Here is an 18,976-nt window from a genome sequence, read left to right as displayed (position 1 = left end):
TTCTCTTTGATGGCGCAGCAGCCTCGTTCTCTCAGGGCTCCCCGGGATTCACGTGGAATTAATTCCCCGGAGGTCTGCACGCCCCCAGTGGGGTCCTGGGAGCCCCGAGGGTGTTTCCGGCCCTTTGGGATCGGGAATCTCCCGGTGGCAGCGCAGGGAGGGCTGGGCTGGCACACCCAGGGCAGCCCAAACCCCTCTCCCCTCACCTCTGCCCACCCTCTGTGATTTTTTTCTGCTTTTCCCCGTCGTTTTTGGGTCCACTGGAGTGTCCAGGTTGTCGATTCACCTCTGATTTGACACACCTGACACGACAAAGGGGCTGACTCTGATCTGCTGGTGCAGAGAGCCAGAGCTGCTGGCTTGCACCTTTCACCCAGCTCTGGGTTTGCTTCACCTGCGGGAACCGGCACGAATTCCCCCAAAAATATCATTTCCCGTGGATTCCTCAGGCTCCGCTCGGTCCGACCTTAAATGGCCTTTGGTTTGCTTGAGCATAAATCGCCTGGGAAACGAGGAAGTGAGAAGGATTTGGTGCAGTTGAGCGAATCCCCGTTCTTTCCATACCTGCGGTTAACTCAGGGGATGTTTCCCGGTTGCTGCTGTCAGGACAGATGGAGGGGAAGGGACAGGGAGCACAGGAGGGGTTTTATCTTTGTGCCCAAACCCCCAGGCGCCCTTCCAGCCCCTCTGCAGCCCCCTGGCCCGGGCTGGACCCTCCCCTCAGGTGCGGGCTGGGCACCCCGGAGCCCTCAGCTCTCCTCTCCCTGCCCGTGGCACGGTCGCACAGCCTTTGCCAGGTCACTTGCCTGCCACCTCTCATCCGTCAGCGCGGCAAACCGCGGCCAGGTCCCGGCCCTGCTCAGCGCCCCGTGAAAATCCAGCCCTCCCTTCCCTTCCCTGCCCGCTCCTCAGCCATGAGATCATCCCTGGAGCCGAGCGAGCGGGGATTGTCGCTGTGGCCCCGGGGACAGGGCAGGGACAGGGCTGGGCTCGGCCTGGGGTGACCCACCGAGTATTCCACACCCATCGACACGTGGTGAGGCACGGACGGAGCTGCCCGGGCTCTCCGGGGCGGGCTGGGCCGTTTCCATCCTCATCCTCGCGGTGTTGGGAATGACAGAGGGTGGGCGGCTCTTCCACCGATGTTTTCCCTGTCCCCAGGGTCTGTCGACACCAGGGGTTTGGAGGCTTTTCCAAATCTGTTTTCCCTGTCCCTTGGGGCTTCCCCAGAGCTGTTTCCTGTGTCCTGTGGGGCTTTTTACACCAGAGGCTTCGGGGCTCTCCCAGAGCTCTTTTCGATGTCCTTGGGGCTCCCCAAAGCAGTTTTCCATGGGGGTCTTAACACCAGAGTTTGGGGGCTCTTCCAGAGCTCTTTTCCCTGTCCCCAGGGATCTCCCAGTGCAGTTTCCCTGTCCCCAGAGCTCTCCCAGTGCAGTTTCCCTGTCCCCAGAGCTCTCCCAGTGCACTTTCCCTGTCCCCAGAGCTCTCCCAGTGCAGTTTCCCTGTCCCCAGAGCTCTCCCAGTGCAGTTTCCCTGTCCCCAGGGATCTCCCAGAGCAGTTTCCCTGTCCCCAGAGCTCTCCCAGTGCAGTTTCCCTGTCCCCAGTGCAGTTTCCCTGTCCCCAGGGATCTCCCAGTGCAGTTTCCGTGTCCCCAGAGCTCTCCCAGTGCAGTTTCCCTGTCCCCAGGGATCTCCCAGTGCAGTTTCCCTGTCCCCAGTGCAGTTTCCCTGTCCCCAGAGCTCACCCAGTGCAGTTTCCATGTCCCCAGAGCTCTCCCAGTGCAGTTTCCCTGTCCCCAGGGATCTCCCAGTGCAGTTTCCCTGTCCCCAGTGCAGTTTCCCTGTCCCCAGAGCTCACCCAGTGCAGTTTCCATGTCCCCAGAGCTCTCCCAGAAGCTCCCTGGAGAGTTTCACTGCTCCCCCTTGCTCTGGGGAATGTCTGCATTGGGGATTTTGGGGGATTTCAGAGCGTGGCCGCAGGGACAGAGCGCTGTGGTCACCGCTGAGGGACAGCCCGGTCCCAGCTGCTGGACCTTCCCTCCATCATCCCGGCTCCCAGCACGCCCAGTTCGCTGCTGCCTCCTCGTGAGCGGCCCGCGGAATTTGTGCATTCCCTGGGGAATCCTCCTGGCCGGCCTGACCCGTGCTGACCTCCGGATGGTGGCTGCGAGCGCCGCGATGTCCCCGCGGTGCCGGGATGTCCCCGCTGGCGATCACCCAGCCGGGAGCTTGGGGTGCAAAGCTCAGCCCGGGGAGCAGGAGGAGCTCAGAGGGTTCATTTCCTTCTCATTCCCTGCTCCTTGAGCCCGGCCAGGCCTCACACCTGGTGTCCCGAGGGAGGAGCTGGTTTTTCTGAGCTGTTTCGGGTGTTCAGGGGAGCTCTTGGGCTTCTCTCTGTGCCTGGCTGAGGGCACAGGTTGGGACAGGAAAGGCCGGGGCGGTTTGGTTTGTGAGGAGTGACTTTAATCCTCAAACTCCTTCCGAGAAATGGTCGCGTCCTGGGAGGGAAACACGCGGATTCTGGGTGGTTGTGGTGGCTCCCCGGGCAGGTGAGGTGCCTGTGTGTGTTAAATCCTCGAGGAAGGGCTCTCTTCCTTCTCTTCTCTCTCTCTCCTCCTCTCTCTCTTCTCTTTTTCTCTTTTCCTGACCCAGCACGGTGGGATCCAGGGCACCTCGGTTTTCCTGAAATGCTCTTTTGCCCGAAACATTTGGGAAAATAAAGACGGGAAGGCAAATCCTCATCCCCGTGCAGGGGGCAGAGCACTGGGGCGGGATTTGGGATTTCTGGCGGGGGGCAGCTCCCCCTGTCAGAGACCCTGGTGGCGGGGCGTGCTTTGGGAATCCGGGAACCTGCAGCAAAAGGCAGGAATTCCCTCTGGCTGCAGAGAAGGAAGAAGAGACCCCCGTGTCCCCAGAGCATTCCCTGCCCCGCCCTCACCCCTTGTCCCATCTGCCACCGCCCCAGCAGCTCACTCTGCTCTCCTTTTGTCCCCAGACCTGGCTGAGGGGCAGCTGCAGCTGGCACAGCTGGGCAGGGACGCGGGAGGGGACGGCAGCCCCGTGTCACCGCCGGAGGGACAGGGCCAGTCCCCGGTGGCCGCCGTGCGGTACCGCAACCACAGCCAGCGCCGCTTCTCCATGGAGGTGAGGGCTGGGGACACCCCTGGGTGTCACGGGGAGGTGACCTGGGCACCCCTGGGTGTCACGGGGAGGGGAGGGCTGGGGACACCCCTGGGTGTCACGGGGAGGTGACCTGGGCACCCCTGGGTGTCACGGGGAGTTGACCTGGGCACCCCTGGGTGTCACGGGGAGGTGACCTGGGCACCCCTGGGTGTCACAGGGAGGGGAGGGCTGGGGACACCCCTGGGTGTCACGGGGAGGTGACCTGGGCACCCCTGGGTGTCACGGGGAGGGGAGGGCTGGGGACACCCCTGGGTGTCACGGGGAGGTGACCTGGGCACCCCTGGGTGTCACATGGAGGTGAGGGCTGGGGACACCCCTGGGTGTCACTTGGGGACGAGTGCTGAGGGGGACCTGGGCACCTCAGGGTGTCACCTCCCTGCTGGCCGGAAGGGCAGGGAGTGGTTTGGGACACGGCAGTGTCACACACGAGCCGTGTGCCACCACCCCCCTTCCCATTCCCTGTGACCGAGGGCGCTGCCCCGTCACTGCCACCTCTCTGACACAGCTCTGCCCCTTGAGAGTGCTCCTGTCACCTCCCTGTCCCCTGTGCCCTCCCTGCAGGACGTCAGCAAGCGCCTCTCGCTGCCCATGGACATCCGGCTGCCCCCCGAGTTCCTGCAGAAGCTGCAGATGGAGAGCCTGGAGTTCCCCAAGCCCCTGAGCAGGATGTCCCGCCGGGCCTCCCTCGTAAGTGGCCCCGAGCAGAGGGGACAGTGCCAGGCACGGTGTGTCCCCCCCTCCCGTGTCCCCCTGTCACAGCTACAGTCGTGTCATGCTGTGCCAGCTCCCCCAGGGTGTCACTGAGGTCACCTCGTGTCCCTGTCCCCAGCAGCTCAAAGTGGGAAGGGAAAAAAAAAATCTTCAATGTCCAGAAATTTTCAGACCAAGTTCTTGTGGAGTTCAGAGCTGGTGCTGGCACCTCCAAGTGTTTTGGGGACACCAGTGCTGTGCCAGCCTGGGAAGTGTCCTGTGTCACCTGTCCCCTGCCAGGGGAGCTGAGGGAGCTGGGAAGGGACTGGAGGATCCTGAGGGAGCTGGGAAGGGGCTGGAGGATCCTGAGGGAGCTGGGAAGGGGCTCAGCCTGGAGAAAAGGAGCTCAGGGGGAATTCCTGGCTCTGCACAACTCCCTGCCAGGAGGGGACAGCCGGGGGGGATTTGGGATCTCATCCCAGGGAACAGGGACAGGAGGAGAGGGAACGGCCTCAGGCTGGGCCGGGGGAGGCTCAGGGTGGAATTCCAGCAGGAATTTCCTCATGGAAGGGGCAGCCAGGCCTTGGAAGTGCCCAGGGAGGTTTGGAGTCCCCAGCCCTGGCGGTGTCACCTGGGGGTGGCACTGAGTGCTCAGGGTGGGCATCGGGCACGGCTCGGACTCGATGATCCCAGAGGGATTTTCCAGCCTAAATTCCGGGATTCTGAGATCTGCATCCCTTCCCCTGCTGGGCCATCCCCAAATTCCTTCACTCCCCTGTGCACACCTGGCCGCCCTCTCGGCCTGGCTCCTTCCCAAAGCCAGGAGAGGAAAACCCTCCTGCGATCCAGCCGGAGCCTCCTGCCAGTGGAAATGCAAATGTGGATAAATAATGGATCAGCCTTTGCTCCAGCGGTGGCGTTTCAGTTCCTTTGCTGCAGCACAACAGCAGAAACGGGAGCAAAAATCCTCCGTGTGCGGACCCCAGGTGTGCTCAGACCACCCAGGCACCACAGGCAGGCCTCGGGAGAGATTTTGGGATCCGAGGTGCCCGTCCGGGAGCAGGGAAGGGGAGCTGGAATTTACCTGCCCGCGCCGTCTGAGCCATAAAACAAACCCCGCCGGGGCGATGGGACATTAATATTCATGAACGCCTCATGAATAAGGAATGCGGCTGCGGGGGCTGTGCGGCAGCTCGGGCTCCAGCACCGTCACTCCCCCGCTCAGGACGCGGCTTTTCCCAGGATACACAGAGGGATTGGGCAGTAAACGGAGTCACGATCCCAATTTTCAGTGCCCGGTGTCCCTGGAAACCCTCCTGGAGGTGCAGCCGCCCCTGGATGAGGTTCCCTCCTCCCCAGTGCTGTTTTCCTTTCTCTCTCACAGTCAGATATCGGCTTTGGGAAGCTGGAAACCTACATTAAACTGGACAAACTGGGAGAGGTGAGTACACACTCCTGTAAAAGAATTAAATTAAATGCAAAGTGCAGCTTGAAGTGCAAAAATCCCCAATATCCAGAAATTTTCGGACCAAAAAGTGGAGTTCGGGACCAAAAAGTTTCGGACCAAAAGTGATGCCGGCACCTCAGACGGGGATGTTTTGGGGACACCAGCGCTGTGCCAGCCTGGGAAATGTCCCGTGTCCCCCTGTCCCCTGCCAGGGCACCTACGCCACGGTGTTCAAGGGCCGCAGCAAGCTGACGGAGAACCTGGTGGCGCTGAAGGAAATCCGCCTGGAGCACGAGGAGGGCGCTCCCTGCACGGCCATCCGGGAAGGTGAGGCCGGGCAGGGGCTGTCCCCGGGCTCCCGGGAGGGTTTTGGGGACGGCTGTGGCCCTGCTCAGCCCCCGGGCCGTGCTGTCCTGTGGGAGCATCCCAGGACGGCGGGGAGAGGCAACTCTGCAGACCTGAGACACTCGGAGAAACACGAGGTTTTATTGCGAGGGTGGCGGGTAAAAGGGTCTGCCTACAGCCACCAGCCTGGGCTGAAGGGAAGCTCCAGAGAGAGAGAGAGATAAGAGGTGAGAGCAGGGTAAGAGTGGTGAGCCAGGTGAGGTAAGAGCAGGGTATGCCAGAGAGAAGGATCACAGGTAAAAGCAAGAGTTCAAGGACCCCGTTTACAAAACATCATATCTCCTTTTGTGTTGAATATTCTAATTTACAGCGCCCAACCGGCGCGAGAAACAAACCCTACGGACTTTGCTGTATTACCAGATCACTCTGCATTCGAAACCCTAAAGATTGCTTTTTCTTATCTACCTTTCCCCTGATCCCTCGGGGGGGGCCGCTCCCCGGACCCCCTTTGTTATCACCCAACCCATCGCCAGCTAATCGCCGTCCTCCTGCCCGCCCTGCCCACATCTCAAAGCCGCCTTTCCTTTCCTACACCCCTCACAGGTTTCGTGTTTTCAGTATTTCCTGTCAGGCAACCACCTTTGTAGTCTTTCCCCGTCTCACCTTTCACTGCCCCCGCCCCGCTGTCCCCGCAGTGTCGCTGCTGAAGAACCTCAAGCACGCCAACATCGTCACCCTGCACGACATCATCCACACCGAGCGCTGCCTCACCCTCGTCTTCGAGTACCTGGTGGGTCTGGGGGCTGCCCTGGGGGTTTGGGGGTGCAGGGGGACGAGGGAAGGACAGACTGACGCGTCCATCCCGCCGCAGGACAACGACCTCAAGCAGTACCTGGAGAACTGCGGGAACCTGATGAGTGTGCACAATGTGAAGGTGAGGGCGGTGCCGGGACCCCTCCCCTGTCTCTCGTCCTAATTAGGGGTGTTTTGGGGCTGGAGATCACTTCACCCTTCAATTCCTGCTCCTTTTGCCCTTTCTGAGGCTCCCCCAGCGTTTTCCTGGGGGAAATAAAATCACTGCGCATGGACACTTCGCTCATCCCCTTTGGTGACACTTCCCCACCCCAGCACAGCTCCCAGGGGTCTCTCCTGCCCACGACTGCAGCCCTGGTTTGTGCCTGAGGTGTTTTGGTTTCCTGAAATTCTCTCCCCAGGGAATTTTCTGTAAGCAGGAGAAGCGTTTTTGTAACCTTAAACTTTGTTATTCATTCCTTTCCCTAGGAGGGACTCCTCCTTGCTGTCCCTCTGCTCTGACCAAGGTGATTGCAGAGGTTTCGCCTTTGTTTTCACCAGTCAGATTGGTCTGTGTGCAATAGTGCAAAAGGGAGACACATCCCAAAACCAGAGGAGTCCTTCTCAGCCTTCTGGATCTCGGGGTCTGTGTCGTTTTGGTGTAAAAACAGCGCCACACGACATCGAGATTCCTCGAGGCAGCTTGATTGTTTTAGTCCTAAATGCAACCCCTTCCTCCTCCTCCTCTTCCTCTTCCTCCTCCCCGCAGATCTTCATGTTCCAGCTGCTCCGTGGCCTGGCTTATTGCCACGGCAGGAAAATCCTGCACCGAGACCTCAAACCCCAGAACCTGCTCATCAACGAGCGAGGGGAGCTCAAGCTGGCTGATTTCGGTGGGTGAAGCGCTCCGGGGACGCCGCAGGGCGGGGGAGAAAGGAGGCAGCTCCTTGCTCATCCCTCTTTTGCCCTCAGGGTTAGCCAGGGCCAAGTCGGTCCCCACAAAAACCTACTCCAACGAGGTGGTGACGCTCTGGTACCGGCCCCCCGACGTCCTGCTGGGATCCACCGAGTATTCCACACCCATCGACATGTGGTGAGCTGCCCGGGCTCTCCGGGGCGGGATCGGGCGTTTCCATCCTCATCCTCGCGGTGTTGGGAATGACAGAGGGTGGGGGGCTCTTCCAGAGCAGTTTCCACGTCCTCAGGGATTTCCCAGAGCAGTTTTCCCTGTCCCTGGGGTTCTCCCAGACCTGTTTTCCATGTCCCCAGGGATCTCCCATTGAAGTTTCCCTGTCCCCAGTACAATTTTCCCTGTCCCCAGGGCTCTCCAGAGCTGTTTTCTATGTCCTGTGGGGCTTTTTACACCAGAGGCTTTGGGGCTCTCCCAGAGCAGTTTCCCTGTCCCCAGAGCTCTCCCAGTGCACTTTCCCTGCCCCCAGAGCTCTCCCAGTACAGTTTCCCTGTTCCCAGAGCTCTCCCAGTGCAGTTTCCCTGTCCCCAGAGCTCTCCCAGTGCACTTTCCCTGTCCCCAGAGCTCTCCCAGTACAGTTTCCCTGTTCCCAGAGCTCTCCCAGTGCAGTTTCCGTGTCCCCAGAGCTCTCCCAGTGCACTTTCCCTGTCCCCAGAGCTCTCCCAGTACAGTTTCCCTGTTCCCAGAGCTCTCCCAGTACAGTTTCCCTGTCCCCAGAGCTCTCCCAGTGCAGTTTCCGTGTCCCCAGAGCTCTCCCAGAGCACTTTCCCCATCCCCTAGCACTCAGGGGTCGGGTGGGTGCCATCCCCACGGGCTGGGCGCTGATCCCTGTCCTGGATGCCATTCCCGGCCCCACGGCGGGCTTTGTCCCCCCCTAACCCCGGGGCGTCCCCCGCCCTTTAGGGGGGTCGGGTGCATCCACTACGAGATGGTGACGGGCCGGCCGATGTTCCCGGGCTCCACGGTGAAGGAGGAGCTGCACCTCATCTTCCGCCTGCTGGGTGAGCGCTGCGCTGAGCGCGCGTCCCCACGCGAGGGCACTGCCTGCCCGCGGGAACGGGATCCACGGGATGGGCTGGGATCCGTGGGATGGGATCCGCGGGATGGGATCCATGGGATGGGATCCGCGGGATGGGATCCTTGGGATGGGATGGGATTGGGGTGGGATGGGGTCGGCAGGAAGGAAAAGAGGTGGGATGGAGTGGACAGGGATGAACAGGGATGGGGTGGGATGAGGTGGGATGGGGTGAGAAGGGGTGGGATGAAATGGGCAGAGGTGGGCACGAGTGGGCAGAGGTGGGCTGGCATGGGCTGGGTTTGGCAGGGGTGGGCTGGCGTGGACATGGGTGGGCTGGGGTGGACAAGGGTGGGCTGGGGTGGACAGGGGTCATCTGGGGTGGACAGGGGTGGGCTGGGGTGGACAGGGGTCATCTGGGGTGGACAGGGGTGGGTTGGGGTGGACAGGGGTCATCTGGGGTGGACAGGGGTGGGCTGGCATGGACAAGGGTGGGCTGGCATGGACAGGGGTCAGCTGGGGTGGACAAGGGTGGGCTGGCATGGACAGGGGTCAGCTGGGGTGGACAGGGGTCAGCTGGAATGGACAGGGGTGGGCTGGGGTGGACAGGGGTGGGCTGGCATGGACAAGGGTGGGCTGGCATGGACAAGGGTGGGCTGGCATGGACAGGGGTCAGCTGGGGTGGACAAGGGTGGGCTGGCATGGACAGGGGTCAGCTGTGGTGGACAGGGGTGGGCTGGCATGGACAGGGGTCAGCTGTGGTGGACAGGGGTGGGCTGGGGTGGACAGGGGTCAGCTGTGGTGGACAGGGGTGGGCTGGGGTGGACAGGGGTCAGCTGTGGTGGACAGGGGTGGGTTGGGGTGGACAGGGGTCAGCTGTGGTGGACAGGGGTGGGCTGGGGTGGACAGGGGTCATCTGGGGTGGACAGGGATGGGCTGGCATGGACAGGGGTCAGCTGTGGTGGACAGGGGTGGGCTGGCATGGACAAGGGTGGGCTGGCATGGACAGGGGTCAGCTGGGGTGGACAGGGGTGGGCTGGGGTGGACAGGGGTCAGCTGTGGTGGACAGGGGTGGGCTGGCATGGACAGGGGTCATCTGGGGTGGACAGGGGTGGGCTGGGGTGGACAGGGGTCAGCTGTGGTGGACAGGGGTGGGCTGAGGTGGACAGGGGTCAGCTGTGGTGGACAGGAGTGGGCTGGGGTGGACAGGGGTCAGCTGTGGTGGACAGGGGTGGGTTGGGGTGGACAGGGGTCAGCTGTGGTGGACAGGGGTGGGCTGGCACGGACAGAAGCTGCCCGCAGCCCCCTCCAGGCTGGCACAGGGGTGAGAGGCTCCCTGCTGGCACTGCCAGCCCACCGGGGACACCGGTGACATCGGTGCCCTCTCTCGGGGACAGGACCCCACACTCTGCAGTTGCCCATCTCACCGAGTGCCCACGGCAGCTTTTCCCTCTCTCCCCTGGCAGGAACCCCCACGGAGGACTCCTGGCCTGGGATAACGTCCAACGAGGAGTTCAAGGCTTACAACTTCACCCAGTACCGAGCCCAGCCCCTGATCAATCACGCCCCCAGGTACCCCCTGCAGCAGTTGGGAATCGGGGCTTCGGGGAGGGTAAAGGGGAGCCAGGGTCATTTTCTCCCCGTGGAGCTTGCGGCTCGCCCCTCACTGGGGTTATTTCAGTCTCCTTGGTGCAATAACGGGGCGGTTTTGGGTTTTTTTCCCCCCCTCTCTCGCAGGCTGGACTCGGAGGGCATCGACCTGCTGACAAATCTCCTGCTGGTGAGCGCTGCGGCAGCCCCGGGGGTGGGGAGGGGGCAGCTGGAGAGGGGCTGGTGACACTGCTGGCACAGGCAGGGGTGCCCAGATGTGTGGGGTGAAGGCACAGGGGTGCCCAGATGTGTGGGGTGAAGGCACAGGGGTGCCCAGATCTGGGGTGTAAATGCACAGGGGTGTCCAGATGTGCAGTGTAGGTGCCCCCAGGGGTGCCCAGATCTGGGGTGTAGATGCCATGAGGTGCCCAGATGTGCCCAGCTGTTTGGTGTAAACGAATATTTACGGCTTTTCTCGGGGCTGTGTGCAGTACAGAGCCAAGGGCCGGATCTCAGCCGAGGCAGCCCTGCAGCACCCCTACTTCAAGAGCCTGGGAGAGCGCGTGCACCTCCTGCCTGACAGTAAGTGCTGCCTGTGCCCCCAAAAAAGGGGCAAAAAAGGGCCCTCCAGGCACCTCTCTGCTCCCTCAGAGGTGCTGCTGCACCAGGAGCTGGTGGCTGGGAGAGCGAAGAATGACAATAATAATAATTATTAATGATTATTAATAATTTGGGTGGGATAAAGAGAGAGAAGAGCTGTATGGAGGTGCCCCCCTGGGCCAGGAGTGACCCCTCTCTCTCTGCCCAGACGCCTCCATCTTCTCCCTGAAGGAGATCCAGCTGCAGAAGGACCCCGGGCACCGAGGCTCAGCCTTCCAGCACTCAGGTAGGGCTGGATAAAACCCCCGGGGTGTCTCCCAGCTGCCGCCAGGATGGGGCTGGGAAAAGCCAAACCTGCTCCCGGTCACCCCCGGGTGGTTGGTTGTCACCTGCGGGTGACATTTGGCCCGTCCTGAGGCGCAGCTGGCTCCTCCAGGAAGGCGCCAGGCTGGGAATCTCCTCCCCCGGCGCCCTCGGGGCTCTGCAGAGCCGCCCCCCGACCCCCCCTGACCCCCCGTCTCCGTCTCCCTTCCCCAGCCCGAGGCAAGAACAGGAGGCAGAGTATATTTTAAACTCGGATCTCGCGTTCCTCTCGTCGCCATGGAGACGGCAGCGCTGAGCCGGGAGAGGCTCCCGCCCGGCCCCCGGCAGAATTCCCGGCTCCGGCTCCAGCGGGACGAGGCCCACGCTGTCCCCAAACCCCCGGGAGCTGCCCCTCCGTGGACCTTGTGGCCTTGTCCCCTCGTTGTTTCCGTGTTGTCCCCACCGAGAGGCGCCCCGGGGAGGAGCCGGTGGTCCCCGCGCTGCCCCGGGAGGGTTTTTGGGGCTCAGGGCGGGGATCTCTGGAGCTTCGGCCCCGGCGGGAGTTGCTGGAAATGCACCTTTGGCTCAGACAAGCTGCTCTGCACCCCTCGGTTTTTGGGGAGCCCAGGCTGGGAGTGCTGGGCACGGCCCAGGCTGGCACTGGGAGCAGCTGGGGCTCACCTGGGGCACACCTGGGGCACACCTGGGGCCCACCTGGGGCTCACCTGGGGCACAGGAACCAGGGCAGCCCCCCCGGATTTCCCTCACCTCTGCCTGCAGAACCCCCTTTCCCCTCCCTGTTTTGGAGCCCGAATCCAGCTGAGGGTGGAGCAGCCCGAATTCCCCGTTGCTTCCCTCGGTCGTGCTCCCAAATCCAGCCCGCTGGGCTGTCCCGAGCCCCGAGCACGGCCCGGGAGGGGCTGCAGGTCCCGCGGGTGGGGCTGCGCTGAGCGAAGCTCCGGAGCCCCTCCGGCACGGATGGATCCCCGTCCCCATCCCCAGAGCTCCCCAAGGAGCAGGACGGGATCATCCCGGAGGGCTCTGGGGACGCATCTCCCCCCACCCCGCGGCTCCGAGCCCCTCATCCCGCGCTGCTGACGCCCACCCGGGCGCGTTTGCGCCCGCAGGGAAGGGGGAGAAGTGCCAAACCTCCCACAGCTCAGCTGTGGGCACCAGAAATAGCCCCGGGGAGCGGCGCCGCGGCCCCCGAACCCCTCCCCGAGCCCGGGCTGGACCGGCGCGGCTCGGAGCGGTGCTCACAGGGATTTTCTGCCGGCCCAGGGCTGCTCCAGGGGGAGTTTTCCCTCTCCGGACACTTGGGGGGACGGATCCATCCCTGCTGCGCCTCTGCCCCACAGCCTGGGGGGGTGAGCAGCGCACGGAGCTTCTCCGGTCTGTGGGATCACTCGGGATTGGCTTTCCTGGAGGATCGGCTCCCTCTGCGTGGGGCTGGGACTCCTGGGATGGGGACTGGCACCTGGGTCTGGCACTTTGCTCTGGGGTCCAGCTCTCCACGGGGCTGCTCCCCCCTGGAGCTGGCCAGTGCTGGGATTGGCCCCTGGGATCGGGACTGGCACCTGGGATTGTCACTAGGATGGGGACTGGCACTTTGCTCTGGGGTCCAGCTCTCCACGGGGCTGCTCCCCCCTGGAGCTGGCCAGTGCTGGGATTGGCCCCTGGGATTGGAACTGGCACCAGGGACTGGGCCCTGGGCTTGGCATCCAGGATTAGCACCTGGGACTGTCACTTGGGGTTGGGACTGGCACCTGAGGCTGGCACTTTGCTCCGGGGTCCAGCTCTCCGCGGGGCTGTTCCCCCCCCGGAGCTGGCCGTCATTCCTTCCACAATCTTTGGAAAACGCGCAGCGGGAGGAAACCCTGGAGCTGCCCGGGGCGGCTCCTCCTGCTGCCGGCGCTCGGAGCTGCCCGGGAGCTCCCGGTGCCCGCAGAGCCCAGCCCCAGACGAGGCTCCAGACGTCTGCATTGTTTGAGGTTTGCCCATCCCTGCTCCCTTCCCGCTGCTTCCAGCCCGAATTGTTCCCTAATTGATTCCAGCGGGGAGGGAAGAGCAGGAGCAGCCCCCGGTGACGCATTTGGGGCCGCGTTTTCCTGCTCCCCATCCCCGATTCCTGCAGCTGGACTGTCCCAGTGCCATCCCTTGTCCCGCAAAGGAATTTCCTCGGGATCAGAGCTGCACTTCCCAGGGCTCCGGGCAGGAACTGGCGGCTCAGCAGGTGGGATATGGGACGAGGAATTCTGGTGAATCCAGGGGAGCAGGGCCTGGATCAGGCCAGGAACCCTCCAGGATATCCCTGACCTGTCTCGGGGTACTTTTCCTGCTCGGTTTTCCCATTCCCACGCTCTGAAAGCGGGAATAAACCTCCAGGGCTGCCGGGTGCCCGGCTGGGCCATCCCACATTCCCACCAGGTCCCATATTCCTACTGAAGGTCAAGGCAAAGAGAATCCCATGGAGCCAGGCCAGCATTCCCAGGATCAGGAAAAGCCTCTGGTGGCTCCTCTTTGTCCTTTCACAGCCTTTCCCTACAAATTTAGGTGGGATTTAAGGTTAAGGTTTTGACCTTGTGAGAGAATTCCCAACATTTGGCAACACCCCAAAACCACAAAAAAACCGGGAATTTCTTCCCTCCTAAACTTTTTTATGGAGCTGGACATTCCTTTCATCAGAATTGCGGCTTTTCCAAGGAATTTTGGCCAGATTTTCCAGGACTTTTTCCCCTCCGGAATCACCACGGGAAGCCCCAAATCTACATCAAAGCTGCCGTGATCATTCCAGAGAATTCCAAAGGGTTCCAGTCCCCCCGAAGTTCTTCCAATTCACCATTATTTATCAGCCGAAATTCCAGATAACCCCTTTTATCCCAGGGATTTCGTGGATATTTCGTTCCCAGTTTAAATGTAAATATTTGGTGCCGTGCTGAGCTCGGTTCGGGGTCGGCTCTGATCTCCAAATCTTGGAAAAAACCAGAGCTGGAGCCTGGCAGGATCAAACCCTGGAGTTAAATCCCTCTTTCCCCACCTCTGGGATAACATTCCAGCCCTTTTAGGTTGAGTTTAGGGGGATAGAATCCTCCTGGACGCCCCATTCCATAAGAAACCCCCCGAGCAGAGCAGTTCCTGTCTCATTCCCGGGCAGGATTTCCCAGATTTTGGGGCACAACTTGGAATTTTCATGAAAATTCTGGGAATTTCCGTGGCTTTCTGGATTTTTTTTTTTCCCCCCTCATTTCGTCGAGGAGCAGCCGCCACTCCTGGCAGGCGAGGAGCTGTGGCAAAAAGGAAATCGTTGCTTTGTCTTGCACACGTTTTTCTTGGAATTTTTTCCCCTTTTTTTTTTTTTTGACCAGAAAATGAGATTTTTTTGCCCTCAGGAAAAGTTGTATTCCTGGTATTCTTTGTCTCCCCAGCTGATGGTTGGGTGAAGAAATAGAAATAAATCAATGTGCAGAGCGAGGTCAGGGTTTGGGACAACAACAACACTTGGAGGCAGAGCTGTTCCATCCCATCCCTCCGTTCCCACATGGATCCGCCTTGAATTTAAACAACAAAATTCCTTTGGGTTTTGGAGGTTCAGGATAAAATAAGTGCATTTTTTTTCCCCTTTTTCCTTACACACAAGACGGGGGGGGGGGGGGGGGGGGGTAGGGAAATATGGAATTAAAGGGAATTTTCCCAAGGTTTTCCAGGGTTTTGTTCGGGTTTTTCCACCTGAGCTCCAGCTGTGCTGCACATCTGTGCACTCAAGGATTGTAAAATTGGATTTTGGATGTCCTTTCGTGCCATGTCTGAGCACAAACAATAATAATAATAATAATAATAAATCCTGCTCCTGCTCGTCCTCCAGCAGGAAAAAATCCATGGAAGTGGCCAGGGTGGATCCCCAAACTGTGAATGTTCTCCGGGGTGATTCCTTGGCAGAAAACTGATAATAAATGTATTTAACTTGTGCTGTACAAAAGAAAGATCCGTTTCAAAAGAAATGATTTTAAAGGTTTATTCCGAGAGAAGTAATGAATTTTTTTTTTTTAAATTAAAAGAAAATGTGTAGCGAGAAAGGTTTTCTGGAATAAATGGAAAGGTACAAAAAAAAGGATAAAATAATAAAGGGTTTTATCCATCTTGTCAGTCTCTTGGCTGTATTTTATAAGAATATTTCAATTTTTCTATCCCACACGTGACCTGGATGATTTTGTGCTCCTTTTTTCTCTCTTTACAAAGAAAAAAAAAAAAAGGAACTAAAGATCATTTTCCCAAGGTTCTCCAATGTTTCTCTTGGGTTTTTCCATCTGATCTGCCGGATCGTGAATTCTCCAAATTACTGGACAATAAAATTTATGGAATATGGGATGGGTTTAATTTTGACAGCAGAATGATCTGGGGAGGGGTTCTGGAGTCGAAGGAAGGTGGGAAGAGCCCGATCCTGGGAAGGGTGAAGCATTCCAGGGAAAGCAGCCGGGTCATTCCACCTCCACCCTTTTCCCCGCAGCTCCAGGAGCCTTTTCCCGCTGGAATTTTGATTTTCCCGAGGAGCACAAAAGGAGTTTTGCGGAGGGTTGAAGCTCCCAGAGCTGGGAGCGATGACAAAACGTCCCTGGTGTCCCTTTGCTGGCATCCCAAGGCCCTGAATAAATATTGGCACAGCCCTGCTGGGCAAATAGAGGCCAAAGCTGCCGGGCCCGGCCCAGGCTGGTGGAGCAGAGCTGGGAAGGGACGAGGGAACCCTTTTCCCACAAATCCAGTGGCTAAAAGGGTAAATATCCCACAAATCCGGTGGCTAAAAGGCTGAAATCCCCCTGGGATCAGGGATATTCCGCTCTGGACCCCTTTGGGATGCTCCTGTTCCCCAGCCCATCAGCGCTGGAGAGACTCCTCAGCTCCCAGCAGGGAGATGGGAAGGGCCAGGCTGGGTTTTGGGGGGGTCTGCGGGGTCTTTGGGGCCAGAGCCGGCGGTGATGACGGGTTTGGGGAGGGGACAATTCCCTCTGTCCCCTCCCGGGTCGCAGCTGCCACCGCCGCCCAGCCTGAGTCACATCCCGGGGCTGCCCAGGGCAGGAGCTGTTTGCCAAACCAGTTCCTCCATCCGCCACCCTCGTTCCTGCACCTGGCACAGCCGGATCCGGGCAACGCTGCTCCGTGTCCCCAGCCCTCCTCCTGCCTTCCAGGTGTCACCAGATGTCCCTTCGGGGAGATTCGTGTCCCCAGCCCTCCTCCTGCCTTCCAGGTGTCCCCAGATGTCCCTTCGGGGGGCTCCGTGTCCCCAGCCCTCCTCCTGCCTTCCAGGTGTCACCAGATGTCCCTTCAGGGAGATTCGTGTCCCCAGCCCTCCTCCTGCCTTCCAGGTGTCCCCAGATGTCCCTTTGGGGGGCTCCGTGTCCCCAGCCCTCCTCCTGCCTTCCAGGTGTCCCCAGATGTCCCTTCGGGGAGCTCCGTGTCCCCAGCCCTCCTCCTGCCTTCCAGGTGTCACCAGATGTCCCTTCAGGGAGATTCGTGTCCCCAGCCCTCCTCCTGCCTTCCAGGTGTCACCAGATGTCCCTTCGGGGAGATTTGTGTCCCCAGCCCTCCTCCTGCCTTCCAGGTGTCACCAGATGTCCCTTCAGGGAGATTCGTGTCCCCAGCCCTCCTCCTGCCTTCCAGGTGTCACCAGATGTCCCTTCAGGGAGATTCGTGTCCCCAGCCCTCCTCCTGCCTTCCAGGTGTCACCAGATGTCCCTTCGGGGAGATTTGTGTCCCCAGCCCTCCTCCTGCCTTCCAGGTGTCACCAGATGTCCCTTCGGGGGGCTCCAGGGTCCCTCAGTGTGTCACCCGCTACCCTCAGCGGGATGATTTGGGCGTCCTCTCATCCCTGGCGCGTTTTTGGGACGCACAGCCGGGTTGTCCGGTCCCCTGGCAGGGATTTAGGGCGGGAGAGGCTCCAGGGGAGCGGGTGTGGGGTTGTTTCAGCCGGGCGGGGACGGTGCAGGGCAGCATTTCCTCCTCCCAGACCGGCGCGACGAGCTCCGCCACAACCGGGCCGAGATTTCGGGCTCGTGTTTGACCTAGAACCGGAGCCAAGCTCCCCAAAGCACATTGGGGAACTCCTGACCCCAAACAAAGGAGGTTAACACCTCTCTCCCTCACTCAGGAGCACCTTTCCTGCAGCCTGGAATAATCCAACCCCTCGGATAAGGTGTTTTCTCAGGATTTTCTCAGGATTTCCTCAACCAGGTTCAGAGTTATTTTTTTATCAGCTCAAGCGTTGGCCGCTGCTGGGATTTTTGGCTGATCCCATCTCCAAATTCACACTGGACCACATCACATGTGGGGTGACTCTTGGGGTTTTAGGGCTCTCTCAGCCCCAGTTTGCCCTAAAGGGGGACGGGGAAAACTTCACCAATATCTGAGCTCCAAGTCCTTGGCCGAGCTGCCAACCCAAACATCGGGGAAAGCCTTGGAGGAGCTCCAGGAATCCGCTGTCCTGTGGGGCCTCAGGTGGTTCCACCCCAAGGAAACCCTTTATAAAATTTATTTTTAGAGCTGGAACATGCGAGGGCAGGGAAAAACCAAAGGAAGGCGTTTCCCAAAGGCCATCCGGACCCTCTGGGCGCTCTCCAGGGACGCCGCGGCCGCAGCTCTGCCCTCCCTCCATTCATGGATTCACTCTGCAGCCTGCAGCAAGCGCAGGGCCGGGGGTGTTTTAATTCAGAGCGAGCACAACATCGATCCGAGTCTGGAAAACAGCCTGGAAGTGCCTCCTCGTGGAGCTAATTCGGGGCTCGCATCTCCTCTCGGAGGCCCGTGGCTCGAATTTTGATGAGCTCCCTCCAGGGAGAGGAGCTGCATTTCTGTGGAGCCGGGAGGGATCTGTGTGTTCTTGTGCTGACTAAACCCACCCACGCCTCGGGCCTTATTTGCAAGCAGATCCTGCATGGTTTGTGTCAGCCCCGAAGGAAGGGCTCGAGATTCCCGGGAGCTGGCAGTGTGATATTCCCGGGAGCTGCACTGTGATATTCCCGGGAGCTGCACCGTGATATTCCCGGGAGCTGGCAGTGTGATATTCCCGGGAGCTGCACTGTGATATTCCCGAGAGCTGGCACTGTGATATTCCCGGGAGCTGGCACCGTGACATTCCCGGGAGCTGGCACCGTGACATTCCTGGGAGCTGGCACTGGGATGACATTCCCGGGAGCTGGCACTGGGACATTCCCGGGAGCATCCAGGTCGCTCGCTGTGGCTTTGGGGTCGGGGTTGGGTTGATGTTTGTCACCTCTGGGTGCTGCCTTCGGATCTGCGGGTGGCGCAGAGGAGCGGCAGGGGTGGGGAGGGCCCTGCTGAGCCGATTTGGGGTCGGGAATTCAAGCCCTGGGGAGCTGATGCCATCCCGAGAGGGGGATGGAGGGGCGAGTTCAGGCCTCCCAGCCCCCTGGGTCTCCTTTATCTCCAGATAAAGATCAGGAATGTGGCCCAGGGAAAGCCTTGTCAGTCGTTTAGTTTTGGGAGGGGAAGAGACCCTGGAGGGTGGGAGATGAGGATTAGCTCTTCCATGCGCAGGGAGATGGATGGAAAAAGGGAACCGGGAGATCACAGAATCACAGAATTGTTTTGGTTGGAAGAGACCTCTGGAGATCACCCAGCCTGGAGCAGGTGACTCAGGAACGCGCCCAGGCGCTCCTGCCCGCCTTTCCCAGCAGCTTTGGGTGGAAAGGTTTTGTTATCCCCATCCTTTCTCCCCCATCCTGGCGGGGAAGGGAAGCAGAGGCTGCAGCAGCGTCGCAAATGGAGTTTTTGCCTGGCAGGGAGAGCTCCGGGCTGTGGCTCAAACACATCCAGGCTGGTTTGGGACGCGTTTGATGCCCTGACGATAAAACCCAATTTCCGTCCGTGCCGTTGAGTCATTCCCTGTCCATGAGCCTCATTCCCTGTCCATGAGCCTCACTCCCGCCCGGCCCTCGCTGTCCCCATCAGTCACGCAGGACAAGGACACAGCTCCGGGCGCTTCAGCCGCTCTCTGATTGTTTAATGGCTCCATGTTCCCGGCAGCCGCAGG

At 60.2% G+C, this 18,976-nt stretch overlaps 1 protein-coding gene across 4 annotated transcripts in view; it reads left to right on the top strand.

Moving 5' to 3' along the window:
* The window catches only part of CDK18 (cyclin dependent kinase 18), a 38,421-nt gene extending 23,834 nt beyond the window's left edge, over window positions 1-14,587 (top strand). For all 4 annotated transcript variants that reach the window (XM_066203731.1, XM_066203730.1, XM_066203732.1 and 1 more), the window contains exons 3-16: window positions 2,996-3,144; window positions 3,745-3,870; window positions 5,258-5,314; window positions 5,533-5,647; window positions 6,361-6,455; window positions 6,537-6,599; window positions 7,227-7,350; window positions 7,430-7,550; window positions 8,331-8,428; window positions 9,909-10,014; window positions 10,180-10,222; window positions 10,524-10,614; window positions 10,841-10,918; window positions 11,170-14,587. In XM_066203731.1, the coding sequence (XP_066059828.1) occupies window positions 2,996-3,144; window positions 3,745-3,870; window positions 5,258-5,314; window positions 5,533-5,647; window positions 6,361-6,455; window positions 6,537-6,599; window positions 7,227-7,350; window positions 7,430-7,550; window positions 8,331-8,428; window positions 9,909-10,014; window positions 10,180-10,222; window positions 10,524-10,614; window positions 10,841-10,918; window positions 11,170-11,204 (1,301 nt within the window). In that variant the 3' untranslated portion in view covers window positions 11,205-14,587. The remainder of the gene's footprint in view (window positions 1-2,995; window positions 3,145-3,744; window positions 3,871-5,257; window positions 5,315-5,532; window positions 5,648-6,360; window positions 6,456-6,536; window positions 6,600-7,226; window positions 7,351-7,429; window positions 7,551-8,330; window positions 8,429-9,908; window positions 10,015-10,179; window positions 10,223-10,523; window positions 10,615-10,840; window positions 10,919-11,169) is intronic.
* Window positions 14,588-18,976: the final 4,389 nt, after the last annotated feature.

This window comes from Chamaea fasciata, unplaced genomic scaffold (assembly GCF_029207755.1).
Source record: "Chamaea fasciata isolate MVZ Bird 193981 ecotype frontalis unplaced genomic scaffold, bChaFas1.0.hap1 SCAF_25, whole genome shotgun sequence".
NCBI lineage: Eukaryota > Metazoa > Chordata > Aves > Passeriformes > Sylviidae > Chamaea > Chamaea fasciata.
This window is presented reverse-complemented; position numbering and strand designations above follow the sequence as displayed.